The sequence below is a fragment of the Sphaerodactylus townsendi genome, linkage group LG06 (genome assembly GCF_021028975.2).
Source record: "Sphaerodactylus townsendi isolate TG3544 linkage group LG06, MPM_Stown_v2.3, whole genome shotgun sequence".
NCBI classification, from domain to species: domain Eukaryota; kingdom Metazoa; phylum Chordata; class Lepidosauria; order Squamata; family Sphaerodactylidae; genus Sphaerodactylus; species Sphaerodactylus townsendi.
In genome coordinates this window covers 8444932-8458350 of record NC_059430.1, presented here as the reverse complement: position 1 = coordinate 8458350, position 13419 = coordinate 8444932, and the positions used below count along the sequence as shown (strand labels likewise).

Sequence of the window (13419 nt, the reverse complement as noted above, 5' to 3'; positions counted from 1 at the left end):
TGACCCCCCCCCCCCCCCCCCCAAGTATGCTGAAATCCTGATCTTTACAGATGGGCTGCTTTTGCTACCCTTACAGTAGGAATGTGACCGTGACATTTGACTGAGGGAAAAAGCTGGAGGCCAGTGAGGAATGATCAGGGTGAAATAAAAATGATTTGGAAATGTCCCCCCTCAGTCCAGATTTTCTCCTGCAAGGTTCTACAAGCTCTGAGGGAATTGAAAACGACAGATTCCCTCTGGGTTTTCCCTTTCAGCGGACTCTCTGCGGCCTTTTGTTCTCCAACGGAAAGTACTTTTCAGCTCTCATGGAGCCATATGCGCAACTGTCTCCCACCAAAATAGCCACACGACTATCGTGTGCTCAGTGCATCATTTCACTGAGCACGCAGGCAATAATATAAGCATTAATATTTAACGTCTCTCTGTCATGTTTTCCATTTGGGAGGGTTGCCGTGTCGATCGGCAGTAGAACAGCTAGACTCAAGTCCAGTAGCATTGCAGAGGCCTTTTTGAGATCGTGGAATCATAGAGTTGGAAGAGAGCTAAGCTTTGACTCTTAAAAGTCCCCATTCCTTATGCTGGTTGTGGGAGCACAAGAGCTTTCGATTGCCCTGGTCTGTTTATTGATAGTCATCTGATAGTTGATTTTTAAGATTTTATGATGTATTTTAACTGATGTATTAGATTGTGCACCACCCAGAGCCCTTCGGGGGTGGGCGGTGTAGGTAGGTAGGTAGGGAGGGAGGGGTGGGTGGGTGGGAGGGTGGGTAGATAGATTGATAGATTGATAGAGGATGGATTGATGGATAGATGATTGATAGATGATTGATAGATGATTGATAGACCGGTGATAGATAGACCGGTGATAGATAGACCGGTGATAGATAGATAGATAGATAGATAGATAGATAGATAGATAGATAGATAGATAGATAGATAGATAGATAGATAGATAGATAGATAGATAGATAGATAGATAGATAGATAGATAGATAGATAGATATAGATAGATAGATAGATAGATAGATAGATAGATAGATAGATAGATAGATAGATAGATAGATAGATAGATAGATAGATAGATAGATAGATAGATAGATAGATAGATAGATAGATAGCCAATCCACCTCTCTTTCACTGTGGTCTGCTTGCTGTTTTTGTGGGTGGGCGTTCAAATGGCCACCTTGCTCTCCTCCTGGAAGCCTTTTCCTTCTCGAGGCCTGCATCTCACTGCTAGCCCACCCTCTAGTCTCTGTGGGAGCAGCTGTTTTCAAAGCCAACCACAAGTCCACACACTAACGGCCTCGCAAGCATGGTGTAGTGGTTAGGAAGAAGAAGAGTTGGGTTTATATCCGCCCTTTCTCTCCTGTAAGGAGACTCAAAGGGACTTACAAACTCCTCCCCCCCCACAACAAACACCCTGTAAGGTAGGTGGGGCTGAGAGAGCTCCAAAGAACTGTGACTAGCCCAAGGTCCCCCAGCTGGCGTGTGTGGGAGTGCACGGGCTAATCTGAATTCCCCAGATAAGCCTCCACAGCGGCAGAGTTCTCCAGATTAAAGTGCAACCCGGTTCTCCAGATTAGAGTGCACCTACTCTTAACCACTACACTACACTGGCTCTCTAATGTGTAGATTCTAATCTGGAGAACCAGATTTCATTCACGCCTCCTTAACCACTGTACCACACTAGCTCCCAGCCCTACAGAGTTGCCATCAAGGTGGTTAAAAAACAGTGATTTAAATTTTTTAAAAATTAAATTGGATTTTTTTGATTTAAATATTTTTTTAATAAAATGCTTTTTGAGGAAAACTCGTATCTAAAGATAATTTTTGTGTAAGATACATTATAGCCCGAAGGTTATTCTTCTTGGAACAAGGATTAGTTTTTAATTACGCAGCAGGAGGCTTCATATTCGTGCAATGCTTAAAATTTCGGATAAATGAATTCCAGTAATCCACTCGCAATGTCGTTCTCTTCCAGAGAATATTGTAAGATTATTTTGTGCAGTCTTGCCATCTAGAAGATATTATCATAGGTTCTCGGGTTGGCGGTTCTCAAAACTGTGAATTTGTGTCTGAAGAGATAATACGCCTCTTCTTCACAGCACAAAAAAAGTTATAAAATAAACACACAGAGCCGAGAATGGCTTTAATCTCATTGTTCCTTTGCAAATCTAAGTACACTTAATTCCTATGTACACAGAAGTTTCTCTACCCGTAGTTCAGGCAGGCATATGTGCAAAATGCAAGCACTGCAGCAGCAGCAGCAGAAGAAGAAGAGTTTGGATTTATATCCCCCCTTTCTCTCCTGCAGGAGACTCAAAGGGGCTGACAATCTCCTTGCCCTTCCCCCCTCACAACCAACACCCTGTGAGGTAGGTGGGGCTGAGAGAGCTGCGAGAAGCTGTGACTAGCCCAAGGTCACCCAGTTGGGGTGTGTGGGAGTGTACAGGCTAATCTGAATTCCCCAGATAAGCCTCCACAGCTCAGGCGGCAGAGCTGGGAATCAAACCCGGTTCCTCCAGATTAGATACATGAGCTCTTAACCTCCTATGCCACTGAGAAACGCAACGTCCTGAATGAAACTGGAGATACTTCACCTCGCAATAATTTCATAATTATCCATTTCTAATCGCATAACTGAATCGGTCCTTGTTTTGATATAACTGGGCAGCTAATTTGAAACGTGATTGTTCTGAAACTGGAACCTTCATCTGGTCGTAACTATCCAGATTATACCGGCAAGCAGGAGTCCTTTTATGTAGAAAACCGTGATTTAAATCTGGCCTCCCTGACTAGTGATTTAAATTGTGATCTCAGTCATGGTTTCAATTGATTCGAGTTAAATAAAATTGTCCCTGGTTGCCATGAATGGGCTGTGACTTAGGCCCTTTCCCCACTTACCTTAAGCCGCGCGCTACTCTCCTCAAGTAGCGCGGGTCCCCCGGTACTCCCCACTACAGGGGCAGCGACAACGCAGCCGCCCCGACGCTGCCGCTCTTGCGCCCCCTCAGCGCGCAGCATCCCTGGCGCTCCTCAAAATGGTGCCTTTTGATGACCCTGCGCAGATTGCGGGGTCGTGGGGACGCCCGGGCGCGCACCAGAGATGACGCGCGCTGAGAGTAGAGGGCAGCAAAGGGCAGCAGAGGTAAGTGGGGAAACGCCCTCAATTGCACTTTTCGCCATCACTGACACGGGAAACCCGTTGTCGGTTCTTTCTCTGCTTCAGAAGAAAGAGCGTTAAACATGGAACCCTCTTTGAGATTTGTTGTCCTTTGCTGAACTTCCGGAGAGCTCTGGATTTGGCGCTGTCCTTGATTACCCCACGTTTTTTTGGTCGCTTAGTATGTTGGCGACTTCCCTCTCCTAGCCCCATGTGCTCCTTTCCGTTGGATGAAAACGAAGTGTGGAGTATTGTCGAAAGCTGTCACGGCCGGAATCACTGGGGTGCTGTGTGGTTTCCGGGCTGTATGGCCGTGTCCTAGCAGCATTCTCTCCTGACGTTTCGCCTGCATCTGTCCTACTTATCAGATCCTCTGAAGATGCCAGCCACAGATGCAGGCGAAACGTCAGGAGAGAATGCTGCTAGGACACGGCCATACAGCCCGGAAGTGTGGAGCAATTGCTTAATAAGAAGAACATCTCTCTCGTTTCTCGTTCTCTCCTCATCGCTCTCGCCCTGGTGACAGTCGAGTTCACCGCGATCTCTGGTCGCGTGATCCGTCTCCTGTCAGCTGTTGCTGTATCTGCGGGGAGATCTCTGTTGAAAATGGCATTTCTTATCCACCTGAGAGATGTCGACGTTTTACGCTGCCTTGAGTCGTTCCATTTCTTCCCTCTTTGGCGTCTGTCCTGCCAGGCGGGGCAGCTGTCTCTTGCTATCCTTCTCTCCCTTTTAGCAGGCCGTCCACCTGTCAGGAGAGTTTCTGTATCTTCACTTATTCTCTTTCAAAAAATAAACCGGAAAGGGCACCTTTTTGCCGTGCTGTTGGTGTCATCTGCCTAGGTCAATGCAGTATTCAGGCGGTGTTTTTATTCTAACAGTAGCAGAAACGGCTTTTCCCGGGGTGGTGGGGGGCAGCTATCGTACACATTTGGAACCGTCCACAGTATTGGAAGTGCTTTTGATCCTTTGGCACAACTGTGGCCTCTTCCGCACCTGCAGAATGATGCACTTTCAATCCACTTTCAACACACTTTGCAGCTGGATTTGACTGTGCGGAATAGCAAAATCCACTTGCAAACAGTTGTGAAAGTGGATTGAAAGTGCATTATTCTGCATGTGCAGAAGGGGCCTGAGGATCCAGATTCTTTTAAAAACAGTCATGCCATTAGCGTTTCTTTATTCGGGGAACTCTTAGATTCGAGTTCACTGGAAACAAAGAGACCAACAAGATTTTTAAGGTACCAGCTTTTGAGAGTCAAAAGTCTGCCTGTTGTGGGATTTGTATGGCTGAGGCCTGGTAGTTTTTGTTCCTAACGTTTCACCCGCATTCATGGCTTGCAGGAGCAGCAGTGGCGTAGGAGGTTAAGAGCTCGTGTATCTAATCTGGAGGAACCGGGTTTGATTCGCAGCTGTTTGATTCCTGAGCTGTGGAGGCTTATCTGGGGAATTCAGATTAGCCTGTGCACCCCCACACACGTCAGCTGGGTGACCTTGGGCTAGTCACAGCTTCTCGGAGCTCTCTCAGCCCCACCTACCTCACAGGGTGTTTGTTGTGAGGGGGGAAGGGCAAGGAGATAGTCAGCCCCTTTGAGTCTCCTGCAGGAGAGAAAGGGGAGATATAAATCCAAACTCTTCTTCTTCTTCTTCTTCTTCTTCTTCTTGCATCTTCAGAGGCATGTCACGGTGAGCTCTGTTTCCCTCTGTGGCACCTTACACATCTTACCGTGACGTACCTCTGAAGATGCCAGCCATAGATGTAGGGGAAACTTCAGGTGCAAAAGCTACCACACCATGGCCACACAGCCTGGAAAATCCACAACAGCCAGTTGGTTCTGGTCACAAAAGCATTTGACAATACAGTCAAGAGGCCATTTGTCAGACTTTTGACTCATGAAAGCTTATACTCTGGAAATCTGAGTGAACTCCAGGGTGCTTCTGGATTTGAGCGCAGCTTCAACACCAACACGGCTTTAGCCGAGGATTATATAAGGGTGTCGGGGAGATTTAAGTAATGACTTAATGTTCATGGGTGTAATGGAAGACAGAAGGGTGGATAAACAATATAGTTATATGTATAAAATAATGATTGAAGCAGCCCATGCAACAATAGCCTTGGGCTGGAAAGAAAAGAAAAAAACGGACACTTCAGAAATGGTTAGAATATATCTGGGAACAAGTGACACTTGATATTTTCGATATATTATCCAAAAATAAGACGTGGCAAGATAAACAGGATGAAATTTTGAAGATATGGATAATATACGTGGACTGGATGAAAGAAGCTCGAGTTGATGAAGAAATATGGGAGAAGAGGCTACAGAGAATGAACTTACTGTATTGTCGAAGGCTTTCACGGCCGGAATCATTGGGGTGCTGTGTGGTTTCCGGGCTGTATGGCCGTGTTCTAGCAGCATTCTCTCCTGACGTTTCGCCTGCATCTGTGGCTGGGATCTTCAGAGGCATCTTCAGAGGACCATCAGATCCTCTGAAGATGCCAGCCACAGATGCAGGCGAAACGTCAGGAGAGAATGCTGCTAGAACACGGCCATACAGCCCGGAAACCACACAGCACCTCAATGAACTTACTGCTGTTTGTGTGACAAAACTATGAAGAAGAAGTAATGGGGGGAGGGAGAAAAGGGGGAAAAAGTATCGTTTGAAAATGTACGAAGAAGGAAAATACTATAAACTGTAAAATTCAAATTATGCAATAATTTTTTTGTTTAAAAAAGGTGTCGGGGAGAGGGGGGAGATGTAAATCCCATATTAGTCCATGTGTCGGGATGGCCTGATTAGTGGGGGATGGAATCTCTGTCCAGTGTGAATCTCTGCTTTGCTGTGTGAAACTATTTCGCTGTTGCTTTTTTGTCTCCGCTTATCTCTCCCGCCCTTAGTGAAGGCCAAATGCTTTGGTTCTTAGTAGTACCGCTGAGAAACTGTATGGTGGGCGGGGGAAGGGCTGTCTGGGTGCTTCATGATTGAGATGTCTTGCCTGAACCAACTTGTACGGAACTTATCTGACCTACAATAAAGAAATCATGGTTCATCACAACTGGTTCAATTGTTTGGTTCAAGGAGGTTCCAACACCGTGCTGAATCAAAAACCGAGAATGAAATCTGCAAAATAGCTTATATTGGTGGTGGGATGTGCTATCGAGTTGCAGCTGAATTCTGAATTTCGACAGTATCACTGCAAAATATTAAAGAGTAAAGGGAAAAGTACAATCACTGAGTCATTACTGGCCCATGGGGAGACATCACATCACCCTGTTTACTAGGCAGACTTTGTTTACAGCAGTGGTTCTTAACCTGTGGGTTGGGACCCCTTTGGGGGTCGAACAACCCTTTCACAGGGGTCGCCTAAGACTCTCTTCATCAGTGTTCTCCATTTGTAAAATGGATAAATGTTTGGGTTGGGGGTCACCACAACATGAGGAACTGTATTAAAGGGTTGTGGCATTAGGAAGGTTGAGAACCACTGGTTTACAGGGTGATTTGCCGAGGCCTTCCAGTTGTCTACACTTTACCCCCAAGTCGGGTACTCATTTTACTGACCTCTGAAGGCCGAGTCAGCTTTCAGCCGGCTTCCTGAAGCCGACTTCTGTTGGGATTGAACTCGGGTTGTGAGCGGAGCTTTGCCTGCGGTACTGCAGCTTTTACCACGCTGCACCGTGGGGTTCCTTGCAAAATAACAAACCAAAGGAGAAATCCAGAGGAGAGCAGAGCCGGAGATCTAAGGCAATGGGACATTGGCTTTGAAAGATCATTGTAAATGGCCTCTTTTCCTTGCAAGAGGTTATTGGCAACATGTGCTGACTGTTGGTGCAGGTTCGACTTTGGCCTCAGAGAGCAGCAGTGGCGTAGGAGGTTAAGAGCTCGTGTATCTAATCTGGAAGAACCGGGTTTGATTCCCAGCTCTGCCGCCTGAGCTGTGGAGGCTTATCTGGGGAATTCAGGTTAGCCTGGGTACTCCCACACACGCCAGCTGGGTGACCTTGGGCTTGTCACAGCTTCTCGGAGCTCTCTCAGCCCCACCTACCTCACAGGGTGTTTGTTGTGAGGGGGGAAGGGAAAGGAGATTGTCAGCCCCTTTGAGTCTCCTGCAGGACAGAAAGGGGGATATAAATCCAAACTCCTCCTCCTCCTCCTCCTCCTCTTCTTCTTCTTCTCCTTCTCCTTCTTCTCCTTCTTCTTCTTCTTCTTCTCCTTCTTCTCCTTCTTCTTCTTCTTCTTCTTCTTCTTCTTCTTCTTCTTCTTCTTCTTCTTCTTCTTGTGCAGCCATGTTACTGATGCGCTCTTTCTCTTCTCTCCCTCGCAGGTTCGAGTCGTCTTCCCACGCCATCAGTATGAGCGCTTATTTGCGAGAACAGCGGCGGGAGCTGTACAGCAGGAGTGGAGAACTTCAAGGTAGGAGAAATTCAACAAAACGTTTCGATTGAACCTGCTTTCGGGGCGTCTACCATCTCTGCCTGGCCCTGGGGGCCGTGAGCTCCGAAGAATGGGATCTGAAACAAACCAGATGCGCAGATTGGTCAGATCCTGCGGTGTAAGCAAAGAGGCAAAGACCCAGGGAGCTGGCAGATCAAAATTTAGTTGTGTGTGTATGTGTGCATAAACCAGAGGTAGGAGTGGAATGAAACAGTCGAAGGGCAACCCAGGATGAATGCAATTAGCCTCCTCTGTGGTTAGTTGTGTGTGTTGACATTAAACAAGCTGCAATTTAAAACATTATCATAATAAGTAGAGGTGGTCTTAGCTTTCCTTGATAAAAAGGATACCGGGATGCGTACATGAGTTGTAAGATCTTTCTCCCCCCCCCCCCCTATTTTTATTCACATGAATTTACTATCAGATCTTCAATCGCTTTTGTATCCGTTACACTAACAGTACAGCTAATTCCGCCTAGCGATGAGGTCTTCAAAAAAGTTGAACTGCAGAACCGTCACCTCTCCCGCATTTAATGAAGCGTCCTTTGCGAAGCAGATACTATGGGATTTAATTACTGTCACTACAGATGCCCCCACCGAGCGCAGGATCAAAATGACTGTGGGGTGGGTACTGGTGGAGGCGTATCTAGGGAAAATGTAGCCTGGTGTAGCCTCTCCCCCCCCCCCCCGCATGGGCGGCCTCCCTCCCCCACCACAACCAAACAACTTTTTTTGCACCAGGTCTTGAAGTCAGTGTATGCAGAGGTGGGATCCAACAGGTTCTCACAGGTCCCTGAGAGTAGGTTACTAATTGTTTGTGTGTGCCGAGAAGGGGTTACTAATTGGTGATTTTGCCGCGTGATTTTTGCCTTAGTTACGCCCCTCCTCTCAGCAGTAGCGCGCAGAACTTGAAGCAGTCTAGCAGGAGGTGCACCGGCGTGCGTGGCAGCCTGCGCCTGCGTGCATTCGTTTCCTGCCCAAGGATTGGTGCAGTGGCTGCGTCCTTGCCACAGCCCTGCCCAGGAATGCCCCGCCCCCGGAATGCCCGTCCCCACCCCCGGAATGCCCCACCCAGTCCCATTGGCGCTACACCACAGTTTGAATCCCACCACCATGGGAACCTGTTACTAAAATTTTTGGATCCCACCACTGGCCACGACAAATGCCAAAGATTGAGGACCTTTTCCAACTTCAGGGTCACAGTGAGTTCTGAACTATTAACAAATAGTCCCTGATGCCCGCTAACTTGCCGGCCCTTCGGTCGGGATCGCCAGTCTTGCTCGAAACGTTCCACCGAAGAGCGAACAAGAGAAAATCCTGCTTGGCTATTCTGAGCTGTGATATCTCTATCTATCTGCCACAAGAACAACAAAGAAGACCGCAATGCCAAAAAAAGAGGGGTGGGGGGAGGTCTAAATTAATTCATTATCAAACGATATCTACACAGAATCTGGGTAATAATACAGGTTTTTTCCCAGAGGAAACCCTAAACGGATTTTCTCTGCCAGCCAAGCACAAAGTAGAACGCCACAACTCCCATGTTCACCGACCCAACCCCCAGCGTGGCCGTGCGGAAACGGCCATAGATTGAGGGAAAAGCTTTTAAAGACAAGGTGGGCATGCTTTAGACTCAGACACCTCTTAAACCCAGGATGCCTTTAGCGACAGCTCTTAAATCCAAGATGCCTTTTAATCCTTCTGAGTGGCGCACGAAGGGTTCTCGTTGCTTCTCGACTGTTGCTTGCCTCCCGTTCTCCTTTTCACCTGGTGCGACTGACCTTTTCATCTCTCCCGCAAACCACCGCGGCACGTCTCCCCACGGACTCAGCTTAAAAGGACCTTATTGCCTTCCCTTGCAGCAGGAAGAGAAGAAAGATGAGAAGGAGGCGGGGGAGAAAATACTGTAAAGCCTCGGAGGAAAACTAATGTGTCGTTGAGAACTTAGCTCTCTCTAACCAGGTAGCAATAATTAAGGCACATGTGCTAAGATAGCGTAGGGCGCGCCAGATTGCCGTTTTCTCTGAAGTATACAAAACCCAGGCATTTATAACTTCAAACACTGCAATTTTATACGCCAAGTTCCAAATGAAGCATTTTATGTTGTTAAAGCTGTAAAATTAGTTTAAGTTTGATAGCGCATTAAGTAATGCATATATTTCTTTTTTTTCCATCCAAAGTGTCTGGGTTTTTTTTCTAGAAGAAAAACGTTTCTTCCCCCCCGGTTTCAAGATTTCTGGAAATTTTACATCTCCAAGTAGGGCTTGTGCGTGCATATTTCTGTGTGTGGTTGAAGACTTTGTGTTCAGGAGTACATGTGGTTGCTCGCCTGAATATTGTGTACAGTTCTGGGCACCGCAATTCAAGAAGGATATGGACAAGCCGGAACGGGTCCAGAGGAGGGCAACCAAAATGGTGAAAGATCTGGAATCCATGCCCTACGAGGAGAGACTTAGGGAGCTGGGGATGTTTTGTTTGGTGAAGAGAAGGTTAAGAGGTGACATGCTAGCCATGTTTCGAAATTTGAAGGGATGTCATATTGCTGAGGGAGCAAGCTTGTTTTCTGCGGCTCCAGAGACTAGGACCAGGAGTCATGGGTTCAAGGTGAAGGAAATGAGATTCCACCTCAACGTCAGGAAGAACTTCCTGACAGTAAGGGCTGTTTGACAGTGGAATGCGCTACCTTGGAGTGTGGTGGAGTCTCCTTCCTGGGAGGTTTTTAAAGAGATTCTGGATGAACATCTGTCAGGAGTGCTTTGATTATGTGTTCCTGCATTGCAGGGGGTTGGACTTGATAGCACCTGAGGTCTCTTCCAACTCTATGAATCTGTGATTCTCCCATCCTCATGAATGGTTCTTTTCTGTGATCCCATTCAAGAACATGGCTGCGTTATTCTTAACTCAGCTTTTTTGGAGTGGAAGTTGTCTTATCTTTTTGGGCAGAGACACGACATCCATATTTTCATGTTCAGCTCTGTTCATCTGTTGGTTTATTGGCATTCTTTGTAATTCACCTTTCTCAGTGGGATTAGTCTTGTAGATGGCCAGAACCAAACCGCAGTCTAAAAGGCAGAAACTGGAGCATGGCATAGGAATTAATGTGACACATGAAGCAGTGGAAAAATTACATAAGTAAGATGCTACATGCAGGAAGCTATACACTGTAGTATGTTCCACAGTCCCTAATAATTGATCCCAGCGTTCTGCCTTGCCAAGAAATGCAGAAGGTGGCTTGCAGTTAATCACATTCTGTCCTCGCAACAGCCCTGTGAAGTTGGCCAGGGTATGCTAGGCAGCAAGATGGCAAATGACCCGGTTGTAAGGCAGAACAGAGAATCAGGGTTTCAGCAGACATTCCAGCTGCTATCCCATGCCGAGGCAGAGATGATATTTGTAATGTTCCGTTAACGTTCATGTGAACGCATGAGTCATGGTTTCCCCCTTTTAAAGCCATTCCAGTCTCTTTCTGAACAGTCCAGGAGTGAAAAGTATATTTGTGTTATCCAGCTTTCACAGGTTGTGAACTTATTTTTAAGGAATCTCCACCAGCTGCTAAGAGTATAACAGCACACAACTATTTTAAAGTAGCAATGGGGAAAATAACTCGGCTTAGCAATGCGAGAGGCAGGCTGGGTAGGGATCTTTTTAGACGATGTATACCAAAAACAGCTTGAAACATGTCTTCAGAGAATTCACAAAAGACCAAATTGCAGTTTAAATATTTTTATATAAGTTTTGGTTGCAAACAATCACACAGTGAGACATTAAGGCACATACACACAGTTCCTAAGTATATAGATAGGGAGGAAAAGATAGGTGGGAAGATAGACTAGGATTTGGGGAAGCAGGGAATCATACATTACCTAAATTCAGCTGAAGAAGATCTTGGAGAAGGCAAGGATTCAAATGACCAGCATCTGAATCCAGGCGAAGGACGGATTCGTGTCTCACACCAACAAGACCAAGGGAGGTTCATGTTAGCAATGAGTACTGGAGTTGGGGTGCACAGTACTTTTATACCCTTTTGCCCAGGTAGGGGCGGGAGCTAGTGAGTTTTAAGTTTCGTTTTCCTAAATTCTCTGGAATTTCCCATGCTGGACTTGTTTGAGCCAGTTAGCCACTCTATCTATTGTTCTAAGCACCCGAGCACAATGGGGGTCAATTGCTCTTAGATTAAATGAGGAAGCACAGAATGGCTTTATGCAGAGTAACTCTGTAGAGACACTGCCCAGGTTATTCAGATTTGGTTGAGACATTCGATTAGGACAGGGTGAGTGGTTTAGGAGAGTCATAACAATGGGTGGAGGAAGTGCAAAGAAGCAACCATCTGTTGCTGACATGGTTTCTAGAAGAGATAGTGAAATGCAGCATCTGATACCAAGGTGGCTTTCCATATTCTTTTGTCTTACAGCATTTTAGCAAGGTGTGGTAATCAAGATCATGCCCACAAACAAAATGAGACCTCCAGGTTATGCTGGAGTAACTCATTCATTGAATTAATCTTGCTAAACAGACCTTTTGCCTGGGGCCTGCTTTCAGCTTGGACACTCTGCTATCCACCCATACAAACAAGGAAACTGGCATTTTGCAGCACATAGCATAAGAAACTATATGAAATCCAATATTTCATAAGGCAGGGTATACAGGGCAGGGTTACATTTGCATCCTGTGGATCTGTTCCTCTAGGCCTTCCGTGGATACAGGAGGTCACTGTTGCCACTGGAAAAGCCTTTTGCAGTAGAAATGTGCTCATGTCCTTATAGAAATGCGCTGCTGCTAGTGGAGCGGATCCATGTCGCCTGTTCCATTAGCAGCAGGTACTTTACCTGTTAATGCAGTCTAGCTCAAAACTTCACATCGCTAGAGCCAAGTGTGAAACGTTGCATGCTTTCACCAGGTAGGAAACGCTCGCCAGGTCTGATTCCCTGGGCCAGTGGTGGCGAACCTTTGGCACTCCAGATGTTATGGACTACAATTCCCATCAGCCCCTTCCAGCATGGCCAATTGGCCATGCTGGAAGGGGCTGATGGGAATTGTAGTCCATAACATCTGGAGTGCCAAAGGTTCGCCACCACGGCCCTGGGCCTACGTTACATCTTTTGCCTCCTGCTCATATCTCTTGAAAGATTTATCGGTCTCCATCAGTGTGTGTGTCAGGCTACGACAAATTGTTTTGGCCCTAGGGACCAGCCCAATAACCTTTTCCACTCTTCATGGTTCTGTAGTTTTAATAACCTGTCTAATTATTGGAACCACCTAGCCCAGCTTATGACAACATGATAGAAATATATACATAAACATATGGGTCTCTAGTTGTCACCGCACTGCAACTCGAACCTCTAACCCAGTGTGGCCAACCTATGGAACTCCAGATCTTCATGGACTACAATTCCCATCAGCCCCTACCAGCACGGCCAATTGGAATTGTAGTCCATGAACATCTGGGGTGCCATAGGTTGGCCGCCCCGCTTAACCCTAACTTAGTTTCTCCCCAATTTCTCATAACTTTGTTATCACTTTAAAAAAAAACGTTTCATTGAATATTACAGCCAGGGCAGAAAGCAACTGGATAACAAATTAATATTTACCACCACTGACTAATTTTATGTCACACCATGTATTTTTAAGACACACAACAAAACATGTTATGATTTGAAAAGATAAATATGCTTTGTTATTTCCACTGAGGATTGCCAGGAAAACCTGCAATTAAAAAAATTGCTTCATATACTATATACTTAATATATGCCACAATTAAATTTCTAGGCACCAGCGTGACCCTGCACCTGGGATTTATCAAGGCTTGGTGTATATTCTATTGGCCAGGAT

At 46.2% G+C, this 13419-nt stretch overlaps 1 protein-coding gene across 1 annotated transcript in view; it reads left to right on the top strand.

Annotated features, from left to right (window-relative positions):
* Nucleotides 1-8127, top strand: part of LOC125435288 (exocyst complex component 4-like) — a 181152-nt gene extending 173025 nt beyond the window's left edge. Inside the window, exons 10-11 of the mRNA XM_048501476.1 lie at nucleotides 7485-7573; nucleotides 8054-8127. Of these exons, the coding sequence (XP_048357433.1) occupies nucleotides 7485-7573; nucleotides 8054-8127 (163 nt within the window). The remainder of the gene's footprint in view (nucleotides 1-7484; nucleotides 7574-8053) is intronic.
* The last annotated feature ends 5292 nt before the right edge of the window (nucleotides 8128-13419 follow it).